The following is a 20,137-nucleotide window of genomic DNA, read 5'->3' as shown; positions in this document are numbered from 1 at the left end:
AATTCACTCCGAGAAATTTATGCGAGGTTGCTCTTGGTATTCGTGATTTGTTAATGTGTGTATATGTTTGTGGTTGGAAATTTGTCTTCTTGAAAAATGAATGTGTGTACTTCTTGAAGCGTTAATGTTAATTTTCCATGCTTTAGTCCATTGGTGAATCAGTTTTAGTTGAGTATTTAGTTTGATTATGTTTGTGTCTCCCTTCCGTGAGGTAGCAGCAATTGCAGTGCCATCTCCGTGCATGTGTAATGATGTGTTTTTTTGTAGATGGCATGTCATTTACGTAAATTATGAATAGTAATGAGCTTAGCATTGAGCCCTGTGGAACGCCTGCTTCCATTGGTCTAAGGGATGATAAAGTTTTTGCTTCGGTGACGCAGAATTGGCGGTGGCTTAAATATTCTTTGACAAATAAGATGTCTGAAGGAGGGAATTGGAGGAGTTGAAGTTTTTACAGTAGGCCGTGATGCCGAACTCTATCAAACGCCCTGGCAACGTCTAAAAAGAAAATTTGGAGAACGGCAGGCAGATTTTAATTGGGCGTTTGAGATTTTATCAAGTTCGGGGGCGTTTTTAATTGACAGAGAGTTTAGTATGCTTCTGACATCGGAAGGATTAGTAATTTCAGTATAGGTTGAAGAAGAAGAAAGATTTTTGAGAAAAGATTTAACATTGGGTTCAATCTGAGAAGAGGAGGAATCAAGAGGCATTGTTTTTTGAAGTTGATCAGCTTGAATTTCCGCTTTTTGAGCAGGATCAAAAATAAGTTCTCAATTAACTGTAGTCGGATAAAATAGATTTTTTCCGATCTTTTTAAAGCTCTGATGGTACGCCAAATAGGTTTGGCGTGGATATTTTGATTTCCAGTGGGATTTTTCAAAGTAAATTTTCGATATGTTTTTCCCACAGAAAGGTACTAAATTTTTAAACTTCTTTTTTAACGGCGTTAGCAAGTTTGTTGTATTTAATTTTATCTTCAGTGATTCTAAAACATTGCCATTCCCTGTGGGCAGCATTTCGGCGTTTAATTAATAAGACTAGGAACTGAGGAAAATTATCTGGACCTTTGTTGCGAGGAGTGAGTGTGCGTGAGGCGCGGGTTTTTGCTTTATGAAGTTCTGCAGTAATAGTTTCGGCTTGTTGATTAATTGACTCAGGAGTGGGATTTGAAATAGGCGGAAGGGAAGATAAAGAATCGTTGAGAAAAGGAACAAAATTATCCCAATCGGTTACTGTAAACTCGGAAGGCAATATAGTTTTGTTAGATAGGAGAATTGAAAATTTTAAAGGAAGATGGTCTGAAGTAAACGAATAGATAACTGATGGAGTGAATTTAACGGGGAGATTGTAAGACATTCCAAAATCGATTACATCACAAGATCGGGGGGCATAATGAGTGGGTTGTAACGGAGAAAGCGGGAAGAAATTTTTGTTTTTAAGGAACGAATATAAAATTTTACCATTTTTATCTATCCGGTTACTGTTCCAATATGGATGTTTAGCGTTCCAGTCGCCGAAGAATAAGCCATGAGGAACGGAAAACAGGCACTCCATCTATTCTTTGGCAAAGAGTTTACGTGGTTTGTGATAAACTGTGTAAATGTTTAAGGGACCGGCTTTAGTGTAAATTGAAATACCAAGAGCTTCGAATACTTTCGGTGAATGGGGAATTTAGGAGGGAATGGGAAAGGTTGTTTCGGACTAGGATTGCTACTCCTCCGCCACGCGTGATGCTGTCCAGTCTCTTGACAGTGTAATGTTTTGAATAAAAAGAAAGTGACGGATTTAAATGTGTTTCTTGCAAGAGGATGATGTCTATATTGTTTTCTACGGCGTACTGAATGAGTTCATGTTTTATATTCCGTACGCCGTTGCAATTCCAAGAGATGACGTTAAGTTCGTTAGAGTTATTTGTTTGTGTGTTCATTGCGTGGTTGTAAGGAGTAGCAATACGGTAATAACGAAGGTTTTCTTTTCAACGGAAGATTGGAGCGAGGAGAGCTTGGAACTGATACCAGTGAACCACGTAAGTAATTTTTGGTTTCTGAAGGTTGGGATTCGGATTCGGGGTACTGGTGGACGGAAGAGAGAGAAGGAAATTGGTCGGGGTTGGCGGCGGCGGCGAAAGAACGAGTCAAAGTTGGTGGTTGAGGAGCAGAAATTACATTGCGGCGGGCATTCATGGCTGGTTTTTCTTCTAGGTGTTTTACGCAACCTCGGTAGTTAGCAGTATGCTCGCTATTACAGAGGGCGCATTTTCTTGTGGCTCTTTAGATTTCTGGCATTCCAAGCTTAAATGATTTTCACCGCATTTGACGCATCTTGGCGGAAGAGAGCAGAAATTTTTAGTATGGCCAATTGCTTGGCAGCGATGAAATTGAACTGGAATGGCTTGCTTTTTAAAATTTTCAATAGTGATTTTAAGTCCGGTTACATAGTTGGTTTGCGTAAATTGAGCTGCATCAATGGAAGCAATAACGTGCACAACGTGAGTGGCGTATTTCGGTACTGAGTTAAAGCCTTACTCACGTTGTCTGGCTGAAGGCCGAGTTGAAAAAATTCTTTTAAACAGGAAATAATTGGAAATCCCAATCGCAATAGTTCATTTTTTATATGTTCTTCGCCAACCGAAGGAAGTATTCCACGTATCGCAAATTCTCGGCGTCGATTTTCTGCTAGACAGTAAGTATTGAACGGGATTTCAAGGTTTTTTAGAGTTTTTTTGGCAATATTGAAGTCAGAAACACTTGAACCCTTGATAACAGCAGATGATTTTGATGTGGCATGCGAAATAAGTGGAGAGGAACAAGATTTTAAAAGTTTTGCATGCAAAGAAGGCCATTTTGACGTTGATTTGACTGAGACAATAATGGGGGGAATTCTGGTTTTAGGTGCGGGGGGAGTAACTTCTGAACCTTCGCGTGACGTGCTGGCTACGCTAATGATGGCTGGTTTATCAAAACTTGAATTTAAATTTGAAGAATTGCTACCACTTTGAGAAACACTCACATTTTGGGAAGATTTAGACACAGAATCACTTTAATTGGCAAGAAGAGCATATCTATTAATAGGAGCAATGATCGGAGTAACAGTAATTGGCTTATTTCTACGTTTACCATGAAATGTGGTGAAATCCAGGCTCTGACATGGGGAATGCGCGTGCGTGAATTGGCTGGAGTGGCTTACATGGATCACCGTGTTCTGGACCGGGGCGATGGCGGGCTGCTTGGCAGCAGGTGGCTGCGTGTTGGCGGCTGCAGGTGGCGCAGCGTGGGCGGCTGGCGGGTTGGCGGTGGCCGGAGGCGGCGTGATGACGGCTGCAGGCGGCGCTGGATTGGCAGCAGGCGGGGGTGCACAGGATCCGGAATCCTCAGAGGAGCTGGTGAGTTGATGAACGGATGCCTTAGCAGTTTGTTGTTGGTCCGAAGCACTGGGGGTTGGCGGCACCGGGTTTGACCCCATGTTAGGCTGCTTGGCCACCACTCCGGATGGCCAGCAGTGAATTGGTAAGCGGCAAGCAGTCGGCGGATGGACGAATTTTCCTCTCGATGAAAATTGCTGGCAAAATCCCCGGTATATATAGTACCTCTCCAAAACGGTATCTAGTCAATCTCATCAGACGCCGCAACGCCGCTCGCCGTGAATGGCAACAGTCTAGAATTCCTTCTGACAAAACTATCTACAACAAACTCCGAAACTCTGTGAAAAAAGAAATAAAAAAATACAGCACATGTCCCTGGTTAAACCACATTTCAACTCTAACTCTTGAAAATGCGGTTGAGTCCCATGAAAAACCAATCTGGAATACCAACCGCGCCCTTAAACGCTCGGATAAACGATTATTTCATCCAATCACCTCAGACTCCACCTTGATTTTTGATCCCGCCCAGAAGGTCGAAATCCAAGCTGATCATCTCCAAAAAACAACGTCTCTTGATTCCTCCCTTTCTTCAATAGAACCCAAAGTCCATTCGTTCTACAATAACCTTCCGTCTACCTCCGCTTTCACCACCATCGCCAATCCCTCCGAAGTTCGAAACATTCTTAACTCACTTTCTGTCAAAAAAGCTCCCGGTTTGGACAATATCTCAAACACACAGTTGAAATATGCCAGCCGTTCCTCACACTTTCTCTCTTCAATCTCTGATCTTTTCAACCACTGCTGCTCTCTTCCATATATTCCCGCTGCTTGGAAGCAAGCCAAAGTCATTCTCATCCCAAAACCAGGCAAAGATCCTAGAATCCCCGGCAACTCTCCTCCAATCTCTCTACTCTCTAATCTTTCTAAAATTCTTGAAGTCCTTGTTCTGTCCCGCCTAGAATCTTTCTTTTCAACAAACAACATCATCCGGCCAGATCAGCTTGGTTTTCGGCGCAAAATGTCCGCTCCCCACCAAATCCTCAGACTTGTGGAAAAAATAAGTCACGGCTTCAACCGACGCGGTATTCCTAGACGTTGCACGAGCGTTTGACAGTGTGTGGCATAAAGGCCTTCTGTACAAACTTCATCTCCTGAAATTCCCCCCCTCAGACATTCTTTTTATTAATTCCTATTTGCATCACCGACAATTCCGAGTCGCCGAAGCCAAAACCTTATCATCTCTCCGACCTATGGAAGCAGGTGTACCTCAAGGCTCCATCCTCAGCCCGTTACTTTATACACTATATGTCAATGATATGCCCTCCACACGCAAAACATCACTCCATATGTACGCCGATGACACGGCAATAGCTGCCACATCAAGGAAGGGAGACACCAGCATCGGCAAACTCAACGCTCACCTTAGACAAATTCATAAATGGACGAATCTCTGGAAAATTCGCATTAACGCCTCTAAAAGTACACACATACTCTTCACACTCAGACACAAATTCAGCCCACAAACATCCCCATACATCAACAAAATCCGTATACCAAGAGCTCGATCACACAAATTCCTCGGCGTCTATCTGGACAATAAGCTAACTTTCCTCCCCCATTTAAAATACAGTTCCGATAAAACCATCTGAGCAAGGCAAGCTGTTTATTCCCTTTGTTCCCCTTCCTCCCCGCTGCCGCATTCCTCTAGAATCCGACTTTATATTGCAATAGTCCGTCCTTCACTTCTCTACGGCTGCGAAATTTTCGCAAACAACAAATCCATCAGAGGTAAACTAGAAACATTTCAAAATAAATCCATTCGCCTTCTCCTTAACTACCCCCGACTCACCAAAATAAAAGACGTACGCTGCGCTCACGGTGTTCCGTCCATCAACGAATTCATCAATAAGCTTGTGAAAAACTTTAAGTCCAGGCTCAGGAGAACAAACAACACTTTACTTACAGACATTTGGAATTATGATCCTACCATTCCGCCAGCATACAGACTGTCTCAACAAGCTACTCTTCTATGAGTCTTTCCTATGACTTTCCTTCTTCTAGATATAAATATTGCATTGTCCTTTAATTTTTGCCAATTGTCCACGAAAAAAAAGAAAAAAAATATGATAAAAAACAAAACCGACTAAAAAATATAAAGGGCCTTTTCAAACAAAAAAATATAAAAGAAGCAAACCAAAAGAATTAAAAAAATATATATACAAAGAAAAAAGAAAAAAAAATATATATATAAACAAAGCAAATATGAAAAAATAATAGAGCCCATTAAACAAATGTGGACGAAAATTTGACCTTAGTTTTTTTAATTATTATTCAATCTTACAAAAACTAAATGTGTATATATTTCTGTGTATTCTCTAATGTTTAGTAAGTAAGTTTCTGCTAACACAAACAACACACTACCCTGACAACATATACAAATGCGCTAAAAAATTATTGAATTGTACACTGGCTGGTAGGGGTAAACATGGCTTTAGCGGAACGGCTATTTACGCGCCTTCGGCGCGCCAACTAATGACTGGAAACGGTACGATAGCTGGACTATGGTCGTACTGCAGAAGCACTCGTAGTATATAAGCACGGGACGTGTCATCCTATTTAAATGACCTTCGGCGCCCAACAGATGCGGTTTTTCTGGACGTTGCTAGAGCCTTTGATCGCGTCTGGCATGACGCGCTTTATTACAAAATGTATCTTAATCGATTCCCGATGCGTCTGATCGCGCTCGTCAGGAGTTATCTCGTTTTCAATACCTTATCGTCGGAAAGAACAGCGCGTTCTGGTGTTCCTCAGGGCTCACTGTTGAGTCCTTTACTCTTCAATATTTACGTTAACGACATTCCCACAGACAACGACACTACACTCCACATGTATGCAGACGACACAGCCATTTCAGCTCAATCCAAATACACAGACACAAACATCAGAAAACTCAATAGACATCTTATCAAAATTCAAAAATGGACAGAGAAATGGAAAATACAGATAAACGCCTCTAAAATCAGTCATTTACACTTCGAGAGAACACGCAAACAGATCCCAGAAACCCAATTCTAATACAAAATACACGCGTTCCAAGGGTTCAAAATTACCGCTTTCTTGGCGTCATCCTCGATCCTTGTCTCTCCTTCAAAACTCACACCACCGCTGCAATAGCCAAAGCCCGGCAGGCTCATTACGCCCTCAATGGACTATTATGTAAAAAATCTCCACTGACAAAAGACAATAAAATACGGCTGTACAAAGGAATAATTCGTCCCATCCTGCTCTTCGGAGCATAGATTTTTTGCAAATTCCCTCCCAATTCAAAACAAATTAAATATTTTTCAGAACAAAGCCCTCCGTTTCATACTGCATATTCCGCAAAGAACTAAAATGCTCCATGTCCTCCATGCCCACAACTTACCTACCGTTCAAGAATTCATCTCAAAAAAAGCTAATCGCATGGGCGCTCGTCTTACAGCTACTCAGAATACACTCCTAACCAATATTTGGAATTATGATGAAAACCTTCCAACTACACAAACACTGCCTAAGCATATCACTCGCCTATGAGTCTATCGTATGTCTTTCCTTCTTGCATTGCGTTCTTTTATAAAAAAACATCTAAAATCGTTTAGAAAAACCAATAAGATACGTTAAAAAACCAAATAGAAAATTGACAAAACTTAGAAAATCTACAAAAAAAACTCTGAAGAAATTCAAAAATGAAAAGGACTCTAATCTAAAATCCAAAAAAAAATAAAAAAATGCCTTTTAGGTAACCAAAACACAAAAATATTGTTGCGAAAGCTATGATTTTTTTTCTCTACTGTTTTTTTATTATTTTTAGTTTTAGTTGTTCAAATTTTTAACGAACAGTTATTTAGATTTAAAGTTTCCTCTTCTCTCAAACACTACATTACACAAGCCACGCAAACATCCGTCATTTTTATTTTAATTATTTTTGACAACATTGGTAGTGGTGGCAATTAGCTACCGGGTCAATTTTTCATGCGCCTTCGGCGCTTCAGATCGTCTGCGGCCCCTATTTAAATGGGTTTACCAAAGCCGCCACAAGCACAAAGGGACCCGAGTTTAACGGGGAAATAATGTATAATTAGGGCGTTAACCGAAATTTATATAAATCATGATGCGGTGTTACAAATTCATATCCTTCTAATGATATTCCTATGCCGTGCTTGCATGCGGACTCATGTGCCTGGATGCCCTCAAAATATCCCATGATTATTACATTTCACGGATCCGTGCCCCTCCAAGACAAGTTTCCCTAGGAGCGACTGCAGCAGTGATCGCGATGGACTGCATTAGTTATCCTACAATGTAGCCATTTTCTGACACCCGATGATCACCGGGGTCGCTCACTTAGATCGCTGAGTGATTATCGGAGCCTGTCCAAAGAGGTTGGGGATTTGGGGGTTCCTCCCCTCCCAGCTAAGAAGTATGCACAACCCTTAGCTACACGAAACCACGAGGAAACCGGCGCGCCGGTGCAAAACCTTGTTTTGCAATCTGCAAGCAATATATCTCATACACGTGTGAAAGCATTTGCTTGCAATTATTATGCGAGTCTAAACTTATTTTCAGCAGCTGAAAATCACTTGGGTTCGACGCGGGTATACGTTCCCCATGATTTCGTCCAATTTTTCTACAAGCGTTTCGTCATCATCATCAGGGATAAAGAAATACTAGTCTACTGTTGGATTCGGGGGTCCATGGATTCACTTGGCTGTGCTAATACGCTGCGTTAGGATATGATTTGAAAAAAACTTGCGCAGTAAAAAAAAACTTAAAATATAGCATACAAGTCACAATAGCCTAATTTAAGATTTTTAAAGACAAAATAGAGAAGGACAGAGAGTCCGAGATCACAAAAGGCAGACACATTTATTGCGTCTAAACGGAGAAATGACGTACGTCCGTCCACTTTCGAAAATGATGCAAGAACGATCAAAGCATTCTGGGTCAAGTAAAAAAAAAGTAAAATACATACAATGTGTGGTATTAATTTACAAGATCACTCTACGCCGCTGATGCCCATATTGATAATCCTGAACCACACTACTTATCCGAGTTACATGCTATCAAATTTTTAAGAGGCGTAAAAATAATATTCATTATAACACATAAGCTGAATTTATCATAAGCAGAAGCAACGAAACATATGGTATTAAAATAAAAAATGTTTTGAGGATTATTCAGCTATGTAACTCAAGAAATACTACATGCCATAACAGTCGGTCAGCTGCTAAAACATGCAATGATAAAATCACAATGTTTCGTAAGAAAAAAATTAACTTAAAACAATTCAGCTAGCGAAGTTAAAATGCTCATTATCATTATATATATTCTCAGTATTATTGAAAAGCTATACGAGTTACAATATTTTTTACTTTGCTTTATCGTATTGCGCTTATTTAAGGTTCACCTCCATTTATTTAGTAAATTAATCGACGCAACTCGAACGACTCCAGAAAAATGTCTATTTAAATTAATTCTAAGAGACAACAAACAGGCTGCTTGTTATGGCTAATACTACTGCTCTCACTTACCTGCTGAGCGGCTTCTTCTCTAAAAATGGCAAAGATCTCACCAGAAGTTTCTTATATACCATGAAAACTTGGTTGTTTTAGAAAAAAAATCTAATTCGAAGGTGGAAGGGACCAATTTTTTTTTTATGACACCAAATAAGGCTTGAGATAGGATGAATGAATCCTCAGGACTCAAAAATTCTGCACTCAAATAATACCCCACCCTTTCATTTTAATCTTGACGGAGAGTATTTTGTCTTCGGGGACGGTCAGTAGTGACGTAGATGATTTTGTTAGACCGCATCATCATTTATGTAAATTTCGGTTGACGCCCTAATTATACCTTATTCCTCAGTTAAACCACGACCACCGAGAGACATGGCCTTAGCGCTGATGCCTTCTAATTGTCTGACGTCACGAGCCGTAGGTTATCAGCCACGCCTTCCGACAATGCTTGCAGTTGTTTATATTTATAAGCCATTGCGGTGAAAATGGTGATTGGGTTGTTGAACGCTAAGTTATTTGGAGTTTTAAAGCTTTGCGATGGTTTTGTGGGCAACAGTATTGAATATAAGTGTTCAACAAATAGTGTACTAATGTTGTCTGCCTCTGCGCAGAGGAAAATACACGGAAGTAACGAAAGTATGCGTTTTCAAATTTCCTAAGGACGAAGAGACGAAGAGGAAATGGATACTTACCATTCCAAGAAAAGACGTCCAGCCGACGAAATGTTCCAAGGTGAGTTACTATATTTTTCTTTCTATTTGGACGGCGTGATTATTCAGGGAAATATTAGTATAATGTAAATGTTGATCGTCATTAAAAGTGAATTAAAAAGATATTTGATATAAGCATTGACCGGTAGACGAATTGTTATGGTTTCTAGAAACAATTCTACTCTCGAGTGTATTTGCAGGTTGATTTCAATATTATTTGCGTTATCGCTTGAATAATTAATGGTTTTAATTATTTCATAGTACTTAGATGTCTTTGAAATTCTCGCATATCAACGCTAAATAGAATACGGCGCTTATCCTCGTGTTCTAAGGTGTTGTTATTAAGAAGAACTTGATTTTTTGAGGGTGTTATGAATAGTTTTGTTATTAGTAAATTGTGGAAACATGTGAAACACTCAGGATGAATAAATGAGATACCTACTTGTGTAATAAATATGACCCATGCCTTCGATGGCATTTTATATTATTTGTATGTTTACGCATGCATAGGCTAGTATTACTGTTTTAGAAAAGAATATTTTTTTGCATTAATTAGTTCTTACATAGATGATATGTACTAACTAATCGTGTTTATCTGAGAACGATTGTTTGGAGAGCGAAATCTAAAAGTCTTCGAGGGTATTAAATGAACGATTCTTCAGTAGTTAATAAATTATGGAAACATGTGAAACGCTCGGGATGAATAAATGGGCTACCTACAAACGAGATAAATATGGCCCATGTCTAAGTTGGCATTTTAGATCAAATATTGTTAATCTAACTACCATTGTGTGCACAGCGAATTATTTAAGTCGCCTTAAGATCTTGTTTACTACACCCTTATCAGACGAAGGTATTCTTCACTTGAAATACAGTTGATTTTCCGTCTACCAATAAAATTATCTCTATTTTTAAGGTGTGTATCCGGCATTTTCTGTTTGAAGATGTGTTTCATTAAAGCTCCTACTTCGATGAGAAGTCAGGAAAACTGCTGGCTGTACCATTGAACAGCCCAAAACTGAGGGATAGTGCCATGCCAAGGATCTTCCCTGATTGCCCTGGGTACCTTACCACTTCAGAGCAGACCAGGGATGCGCCATCAATGAGGGAACAGCGTCTTGAAAGTGCTACTGTGGAAGCTGCTTTAGCTGAGAGTTTGAAAACTCAGGAAGCATATAGGGCTTAGAAAAAGCTAGATTCTTTCGGAAACGTAAATTCTCTGGTGAAGATGAATAAGCATTCAGCATTTTGGGATGTGGTCGTGAAGCCGTGTGCTATAATATTAAAGCATTTGGAAGAGTATGCACCACCTCTTATTACTTACTCATTTATAGTATACATTCATAATAATATCAAATTATACCACTGAAAAAGGGAATTAAAAGCAATAGGTAAATTCACTCCACTTTTTCAAGCCTATTTCATGTATGAAAAGTACCTATGATTAATTGTTGGATAGAATTTAAAAACTCCACAAATAACATAAATATTTATAGCGATATTGTAGCTCTACTGGAAGAATGAAAAATTAAAGACTATGCAAATCAATCTTTGAATAACTTTATCAAATCACAAATGTCTCTTGTTCCAGAAAAAAAGGTAAGTAGGTTCAAGAAAAGAAAGTAAGTAAGGTTCATCTGTGACATATTTGTATTTGCTGCAATGTTTTTTTAATATCTCCTGAAGTTCATATATTTGCTCGCAATTCTGGTCATTTGGTTTTCCCACATCCAGTTACTATCAAACGGCTCTGCTCTTCTTTTAAAATTGGTCCAATTAATGAGCGAAATGAGCATGGGTTTCTATTTTACGTGAGGCACCGAGTATCTCATTACAGAGTCACGAGCGTTATATCACCCTTATGATGGATGAAGTTCATTTGAAACCCTTTCTTGACTACAAGGGCAGATGTATAGAAGAACCTGCATATAACTCCAGCAGTTTAGCTTCTAGTGCTCATGTGTTCGCGGTAGAGAACTTACTATATTCATTTAAAGATATTGTCCATATTTTGCCAGTGAGTACTCTGTCAGCCTGTGTTCTAAAAGATATTCTGAAGAAAGTCATCATTGGTCTCGAAAAAGTTGGTCTGGATGAAGTTTGTATTATAAGTGAAAACAAATCCATCAACAGGAAGGCAGTATCTCTCTTCACCAATCCACCAAGGCTGATTATAGTTTATTCACATCCTTCTCATCATTCTTGACCATTATTCTAAAGGCTTGACTCTGTCCATATGTTTAAATGTATTCGCAACAACTGGATCAATAAGAAAAACTAAAATTTTCCCAGTTATCAGGTAAGACATGGTATTTTTCCATTCAAAACAATTTCCCCAGGTACTTTAACGCAGCAAATCCTAGTTCACCGTTTCTTAAAAGGCTACAATTCGCCCCATTAAGTGTAAATTGCCATGAAATTATAGTTTGCAGATATGTCAAATCAAAACAATCCCTATATAATTTAACAGAAGCACAATCTAGTTTTATCCTAATCTTGCGTATGTGTAAGAACATAACTTTTTTATTTCATCATCGTTAAATGCAGCGATGCTGAAAAAATAGAAGCCCCGTGAAGGATGTAAATATCCTATGACTTCTATGTTATAAGAACCACTGATGCGTAAAAAATGAATATAAGACTTTTAATGATATTCTCGAGGTTTCGAATGCATTTGGAAGCAAGCTGTTTCACTTCAAAGAAGATTTTTCGGCGAAGGCGTTGGTCCAGTCCAAACAATTATGTTTACCGAGGTAGGGATTTACTGTTAACATCATTTAAATGTAATTACATATGATATTATCTAAGGAAAATTGTAGCCGGAGAAATGTCTGCTCACATATCGTTTGGTTTTCTTACGCATTCCCCACCAATCGGCGCTATCAATGGCAGTCTTTGCTACTCCCTCCGTCCGCCTACGACTCGTGACGTCACGATTCAGCGCTCAGGCCTTGTCTCTCGGTGGTCGTGGTTAAACTCGGGTCCCTTTGTGCTTGTGGCGGCTTTGATAAACCCGTTTAAATAGGGGAAAGTTGCATAAATCGCAGCAATTTTTGAAGAAAAAAAAAACGAATAAACTCAACAATTTGTGACGCAAAATAAGTTTTCAACGCTGCTAAATCAAGGAGGAATATTTCCTTCCCTCAAATTTTTTGAGGACAATCAATTACAAGTTACATGCATAAAAATTGAATTTCAAACCTCTTCAAGAGGTGTGATTTAGGCAACCGGTTTCCCAAATCCTACCAGTGGAGTCGAAAGCTAGGAAATGATGATTCAACGACAATGAGAGGCAGAAAGGCAAGGTTTTTTTAGATCCTTTAGCAGAGTAAAGATGTGCATTAAAGTACCCCTAACATGAGGAATGAAAAAAGTTAAATAATTTATATTTTTTGACATTAACAAGAGATACAGTTTTTTTTTCTTGATAAAAAAGCTGCACAAACAAAATTTAAAAGCCTTTGTAGAAGTGTGTATGTTTTGGAATAGTTCTTTCAAGGTAGAGTTTGTAAGATTACTTACATCGCACAAGTGTAGAGAGACGAGTAGCGATTTGGGAGCGACCGTCATTTTCTATGAAGTCATTTCCTCTGCCTAAACACGATCATACCACACTGTTTATAGCACTAAATGAAACCCAATAGACTTCATAGTATAATATGTAGGTATAACTATGTAAATACAACTTATTTGTTTTCAGTGTTCTTGTGAAAATACGAGAGAAATAGCAGAAGAGACACTCCTTTTCTCAATACCTACGCACCTGATTTGTCACTACATTGGTGGCCAGCATTGAAGTGTGGTGTGCTTGATGATGCAGGAAGATCCAAATGCAGCCAAATGCAGCCACGGCACCGCCGCCCACAGTAGGCGGCAAAAGTTTGATCGTCTGAAAGCGGCTTCACGTGGACGCAGCTTCAGTCACACTGAAGTGCTGTAATTTTCTAGTAACTCGCCGTAAATTGTTTCACTGAGCTGCAGTTCCATCGATTGTACTCTTGTCTAAAACATGTATTGAATTATCGATAATTCGTATTCCTACAACATAAAACCTACTTATCCTCGGCGTACCCATGGGTGACCAATAAAAAGAAGCGAATATAAATTTAAAAAGCATGTTTTGAAAAAATTCTCTTTTGAAGAAAAATCATACCAGAGTTGTTCAATAGTTCTTTAAAAAGAGAAATAAAAACAAATTATAATTGGACTTTTTAAAATATTTTTCATAATAGTCCTCTTCCAGCCATATAAATTTATTTCAGCATTGATCCATACATTTTAACCCCCCAAAAAGTAGACTTTCGGGATATCCTCATAATAGGCATTGGTTTGGGCAATGACCTCTTCCATGGACGTAAAACTTTGTCCGGAAAGACATTTCTTCAACTTTTGAAATTATAAATAGTCACCGGAGGAAAATTTAGGCAACCTTCCCTTACATAAATGGGTTAAACAAAGTCGCCACTCGCGCCTCTGACGGACAGACTGATCCGAGTTTAACCGGGAAATAAGATTGGGGGAGTTAACCGAACTTTATATAAATCATGATGCCTTCAAACAAAATCATATCTTTCGAATGATATTCGTCACTATGCCTATGCTATGCTCGCATTCGGAATGATGTGCCTGGATGCAGTCAATAGATCCCTTGATTATTACATTTCACGGTAGCCATTCTCAGAGCCATATCATGACCAATGAAACTGTTGACCAACATCCGGATGAGTACGCTGCATGAGGTCCCGCCGAAAACGCCGCAGAATTACTTCGGTAGTTCAGTGGTGTGAGCATCCGCCTAGACAATAACTCCTGTGAATATATATTCGTATATTAATATTCGCATGAGCATACGTAAATGGATATTGCATGCTTACACTACTGGCATTGATTGAATAGACAAAATACGAGTTTATTACGGATAGTTTTCCCGTCACCAAAGTCTTTATAATGATATTCAGTTAACCTAAATTTTCCACCTAAAGTGCATTGTAAAAAAGAGCAGCAGCCTTTCAAGTATGCATACCTTCCATTGCATCAAGTTTTCTTATTAATTATTACGAACAGGCGCCGTAATATTATGTAAAGGTATTTCTCCTGTATTTGAAGAGTGAAGAGGAGCAACAGGATTGAACTGTGAGTCGTAACTGAGCCATAAATCGAATTACTCTCTAGCCATTGGTCCTGACGCCGCTGTGCTCAGGTCAGAAGTTCACCTTAGCAAGCTGTAAATCAACACAATCTTACGCGTTGAATGCTTATTTTGCTGTAAGTATAATTTCTAGTTACACCATACGGCATTTAAACATAACTACTACAATGCTGAAATTCTAATTAAGGAACAATGTAGCCCTCCATTTATTCCTTTTAAAGCTATTTCCTTCACACCCTTGATGTTCTTATTTCTCGCGTCCTTTATCTTCCCCAGACACTTATTTCCAGGTATTTATTGCAGGATTTCTTCATTTTTTCCTTCCGTTGTATTCCTCGCGCAATCAATGCCTTTTGAGATGGTCTACGGACCAGGTCCTTCTGCGATGCACAATTCTACACTTTCCACAGTTCTGCAAGTCTGTTCTACAATTCTCTTGCTTTACAAATTCTCCGAAAAAAACTTATCCTTTCTCATCCTTTACGTCTATTTCTTCTTCAGCACTTAACGCCATCGTCATCTATCTTTTTCAGGTCAGCTTTTCAATCGGCCCATTTGGTAATGCGAAAATTGACGTTGACCGCATTAAGTTTTACACATGCTTTAAAAAAATAAGAAATACAAATATCAATTTAGTTTTTAACGCAGCCATTTTCTTAACGCTAGTTTTACCTTTTCCAATAAGCTAGAATCGAGTTACTTCTATGGTGACAAAGATATCAACCTGAAATTCCTCTATAAAGAACTACATCTGTGAGAGTATTTTTGAAATTTTTATTGCGTAGAATATATCAAGTTAACTATAAAAATTTTTAGATGTCTTTTTGATTAATGTTTATTAAAAAACTTTTTTGTACGAAATAAGATTGTATTTATGTGCATAACCTTTATCAATCGAGTTGAAATATCTAATAAAGCCTTATAACAATCACATTATTTAGTAAATTTGACCACATGATAAGTTCACCGCCACATATGAAGGTGTACATAGGTTATATGCTATGGTGGATATTTCTGAGAAATTCTCAGATAACAAAGGAATCGCCGTGTGTGGTAATAATGGGTGATATAAGTTTCCTATGGGTTTGTTGCCTCATGTTCACATGCACCTCCATTAGTTTGATTACGGGTTATTAAACGGAAAGCATAGGCATTGAAGCCACCATTTTTTTAAATTGAGGATTAAATACAGCTTTAAAAACGTATATATTGCAGGATTTCTTCATTTTTTCCTTCCGTTGTATTCCTCGCGTAATCAATGCCTTTTGAGATGGTCTACGGACCAGGTCCTCCTGTGATGCACAATTCTACACTTTCCACAGTTCTACAAGTATGTCTACAATTCTCTTGCTTTACGAATTCTCTGAAAAAAACTTATCCTTTCTCATCCTATACTACTATTTCTTCTTCAGCACTCATCGCCATCGTCATCTATCTTTTTTAGGTCAGCTATTCAATCGTCCCATTTTGTAATGCGAAAATTAACGTTGCCCGTATTAATTTTCACACTTTTTTAAAAATAAGAAATACAAATATTAATTTAATTTTCAACGCAGTCATTTTCTTAACCCTAGTTTCACCTTTTCCAACAAGCTAGAATCGAGTTACTTCTATGGTGACAAAGATATCAACCTGAAATTCTACTATGAAGAATTGCATCTGTGAAAGTATTTTTGAAATTTTTATTGCGTAGAATATACCAAATTAACTACAAAAAAATTTTAGAAGATGTCATTTAGATAAATGTTTATTAAAAAACTTTTGTGTACCAAATAAGATTGTATTTATATGCATAACCTTTTTCAAACCAGTTGAAATTTCTAATACAGCCTTGTAACAATCACATTATTCTGTAAAGTTGACCGCATGATAAGTTCACCGCCACATATCAAGGTGTACATAAGTTAAGACCAATGGTGGATATTTCTGAGTGATTCTCAGATAACAAAGGAAACGCCGTGTGCGATAATAATGGGTGATATAAGTTTCCTAAGGGTTTGTTGCCTGATGTACACATGCACCTACATTAGTTTTATTAGGGGTCATTAAACGGAAAACATAGGCATTGAAGCCACCATTTTTTCTTAAATTGAGGATTGAGTACAGCTTTTAAAAAGTTGGATTTAAAAAATAATATAACGGTACGCATCTTCTTCAGGACCTTGTGGGAGAGTGGAGGCTGTACGCGATGACCCCAACTTTGTACCTCCATAATTGGAAATGCATTACCCTAACGGGTACGGTTGCAGCAGCCAATGAGGAGTACAACTTTGCCATACTTGGAGCAGACAAAATTTGAGTATAATACTTTAATTGTTTACTTATGTATAGGGTAGAGTTGGTTATATCTTACCACCTCCCAAAGCGCACGATGATTCTATAAACCAATTCACTAGACATATATACAACATCATGGCTATATTTTGAACCTCTTGCATCATAAAACACGCCACTCATCAGTTGTGGTCAACGTTTTCGAGACAAGTCTGTTGCGTGTAAATTACGCAAATAAGTTTCTCTTTCACTATTATTTTTCTTCTTTTTACGAGGATATTTAAAATAGATCAGCTCTTTTTTCCCTAGATTTAGCCAGATATCGTATTTCTGGAGTCTACCATGTTACGCCGTTGCCAGCATGGTACGCTCTCGTGCTTTGGCAGTGGAATCATTTTCATAAAAAATGGCTGTCACTCCCAAATCGCACCACGTGTCTATGTACCGGAGCGATTTGGACACTCGAGTGGCTCAGAGCAAGAGCGCAAGTTTTGGCTTTTCGTTCTCTTACCTAGGGTCATGAGAAATGGATGTTAGGAGAAAAGGATGTATGGCAAATGGGCCTTGGAGACATGAAATCTACCTTGAGAGAATAGAGAGAAGGAAAAATCACATTTAATGTTTGCCGAAGGAAAAAAAAAATTCAAAAAAGATATTTCTGCGGTGGTGCCGAGGAAAAGCTGGTAGGAGCTTGGATTGTGGTTTTAATGTTGCAGGTAATAGAAGAGACAAAGCTTTAACAATTGAAGCTGAGAACTAATTTGTTCAGATTATTTTGAAATGTGAAGATTCATTATTTGGGCTGAGGCCAATAGATGTTAGGGAGCTAGCCTATCACATTCTTGAGGCCGATACTCATTTAACCAAACCTTTAAAGAAAGTGAATAGAATGGCCGATAAAGAGTTGTGTTATGGATTTCTTACACGCAACCCAAAGCGAAGACTTTGGCTGCCCGATATCCTTTCATACAGTCAAAGGATTAAACAAAGAGATGGCCTCCCATTTTTGTGGTCCCCGACTGCATTGTTTATGATATCAAGCTAAATGGTTTTAATGTAATTAATATGAATCGAACTGACTTTCAAACGGCTCAACATAGATCACGAAAGGTTTAACTGAAAAGGGAGAACAGTAGTAAGTCATCACTAGGGGTAGTTGTGCCAACATAACATAAAGAATGTCCAACATATGGAATATAAGCCAATGTCTTGGAGTAATTTACTTTACAGATGTCAGTATAATCGTAAGTTCGATTCGATTATTATACCAAATACGTGAATTGGCACAACCTATTAAATATTTTTGTTTGACCGATAAAATTTAGTGATTGGGTACATCTTAGTATTCCTGATAACGCACAGTGAAAATATATTTTGGATGTAGTCTCACAATCGATATATTTCGAAACTGCGTTTCCTTTAAGTATATCGAATGGCTATACCACATAGGATTTAGCAATAACGGGCATAATTGAGAAGGAAATAGATAATAGATGACCATAGAATGAAATTCTAATCAATAGCTATAAGCACCTTACTGTAAAGGTGTTAGTATAATGGAAAGTTCGATTCCATTATTATAGCAAATACGAATATTGCAATAACTTCATTAGTAATTCCGTTATACCAACTAAATTTGGTGAATGGGTGCATCTTGGTATTCCTCATAATGTTCAGTGGAAATATGTTTTATATGTAGTTTCATATCTCATATATATCGAATCTGCGTTTTCTTAAAATATATCGAAAAGCAATACCACATAGGATTTAGCATCCACCGGCATAGTTGAAAAGGAAATAGATAGTGGATGACCGTAGAATGAAATTCTAATCAATAGCTGTGAGCATTTTTCTGTACAGGTGTCAGTATAATCGAAAGTTCAATTCGATTAGTGTAGGAAATATGCAAATTGGCATAACTTGATAAGTATTTCCGTTGGAACGATGCAACTTGGTGATTGGGTGCATCTTGGTATTCCTCATAATTTCTCATGGCAATATGGTTTCTATGTTGTCTTCCATTCGATCTATATATCGAATCTGCGTATTCTTATAATGTATCGAATTGCTATAACATATAGGATTTTATATCCACGGGCATAGTTTACCAGGAATTATATAGTGGATGACCATAGATTGGAAGTTAAATCTATTGTATTGATAATTTAGTATAACAGGTGTCAGTATAATCGAAATTTCGATTCGATTATTACGGCGAATACACAAATTGACATAACTTGATTAGTATTTCTGTTGAACGAATGAAATTTGATAAATGGGTGCATCTTACTAATCCCCCAAATTCAGATCTTAAAAATGTTTTCTACATACTCTCAAGTTCGATACATCCGAATCTACGTTTTCTTCAAACGTATCGAATTGCCATTACATATAGGACTTAACATCCGCTGGCATAGTATAACACGAATTTTATAGGAGATCACCTTGGACTCGAATTTAAATCAATAGCATTTCGGATGTTCCAGTGCAGGTTTAAGTATAATCGAAAGTTGATTTCGATTATTAAATTGAATACGCAAATTGCTATAACTTGGTAAGTATTTCAGTAGGACCAATGAAATTTGGTGTGTGGGTACATAATGGTAATCCAAATACAATTTTATGAAAATCAATATGGTGGGTGCGCTAACTTTTGATATATATCGAATCTGCACTGTCGTAAAATATATCGAATTGCTCTTACTTATAGGTTTCATCATTTACGGGGATAAATAAACTGGTATTATTCGCGGAATGACCAACAACTGGAAGGAAAATCAATAGGGTCGCGGAATATTCTATATTGGTGACAGTATGATTGAAATTTTGAATCGATATCCGTTCTAAATACCCAATATGCATATCTGTGTATTTGCTGTAGGTAGACCGATTCAAAATTTGTGTGTAGATACATCATAGCATTGAGAATACTGCGCTATAGATATATGTTTGCTACGATGTCCAAGTTTCGATATATATCGAGTCTTTGCTCCCTCATAATATATGGAATATTTATAACTTAAAAGATATAATATTTCCGGGGGTAGTTGAGCATGGCATATTAAGGGAAAGACCAAAGAGTGGATCA

The 20,137-nt window shown here is 38.0% G+C and overlaps 1 protein-coding gene across 1 annotated transcript; it reads right to left on the bottom strand.

The window, feature by feature from the left end:
• Positions 1–3,039: 3,039 nt before the first annotated feature.
• LOC124174221 (classical arabinogalactan protein 9) lies at positions 3,040–3,462 on the bottom strand. The gene has a single exon (XM_046553316.1). It carries the CDS (start codon positions 3,460–3,462, stop codon positions 3,040–3,042), a length of 423 nt encoding a protein of 140 aa, XP_046409272.1.
• Positions 3,463–20,137: the final 16,675 nt, after the last annotated feature.

This window comes from Ischnura elegans, chromosome 2 (genome assembly GCF_921293095.1).
Source record: "Ischnura elegans chromosome 2, ioIscEleg1.1, whole genome shotgun sequence".
Lineage (NCBI taxonomy): Eukaryota > Metazoa > Arthropoda > Insecta > Odonata > Coenagrionidae > Ischnura > Ischnura elegans.
This window is presented reverse-complemented; position numbering and strand designations above follow the sequence as displayed.

Excerpts from the sequence above, each read along its gene's own strand:
- LOC124174221 (XM_046553316.1), bottom strand. The coding sequence starts at position 3,462 with ATGGGGTCAAACCCGGTGCCGCCAACCCCCAGTGCTTCGGACCAACAA.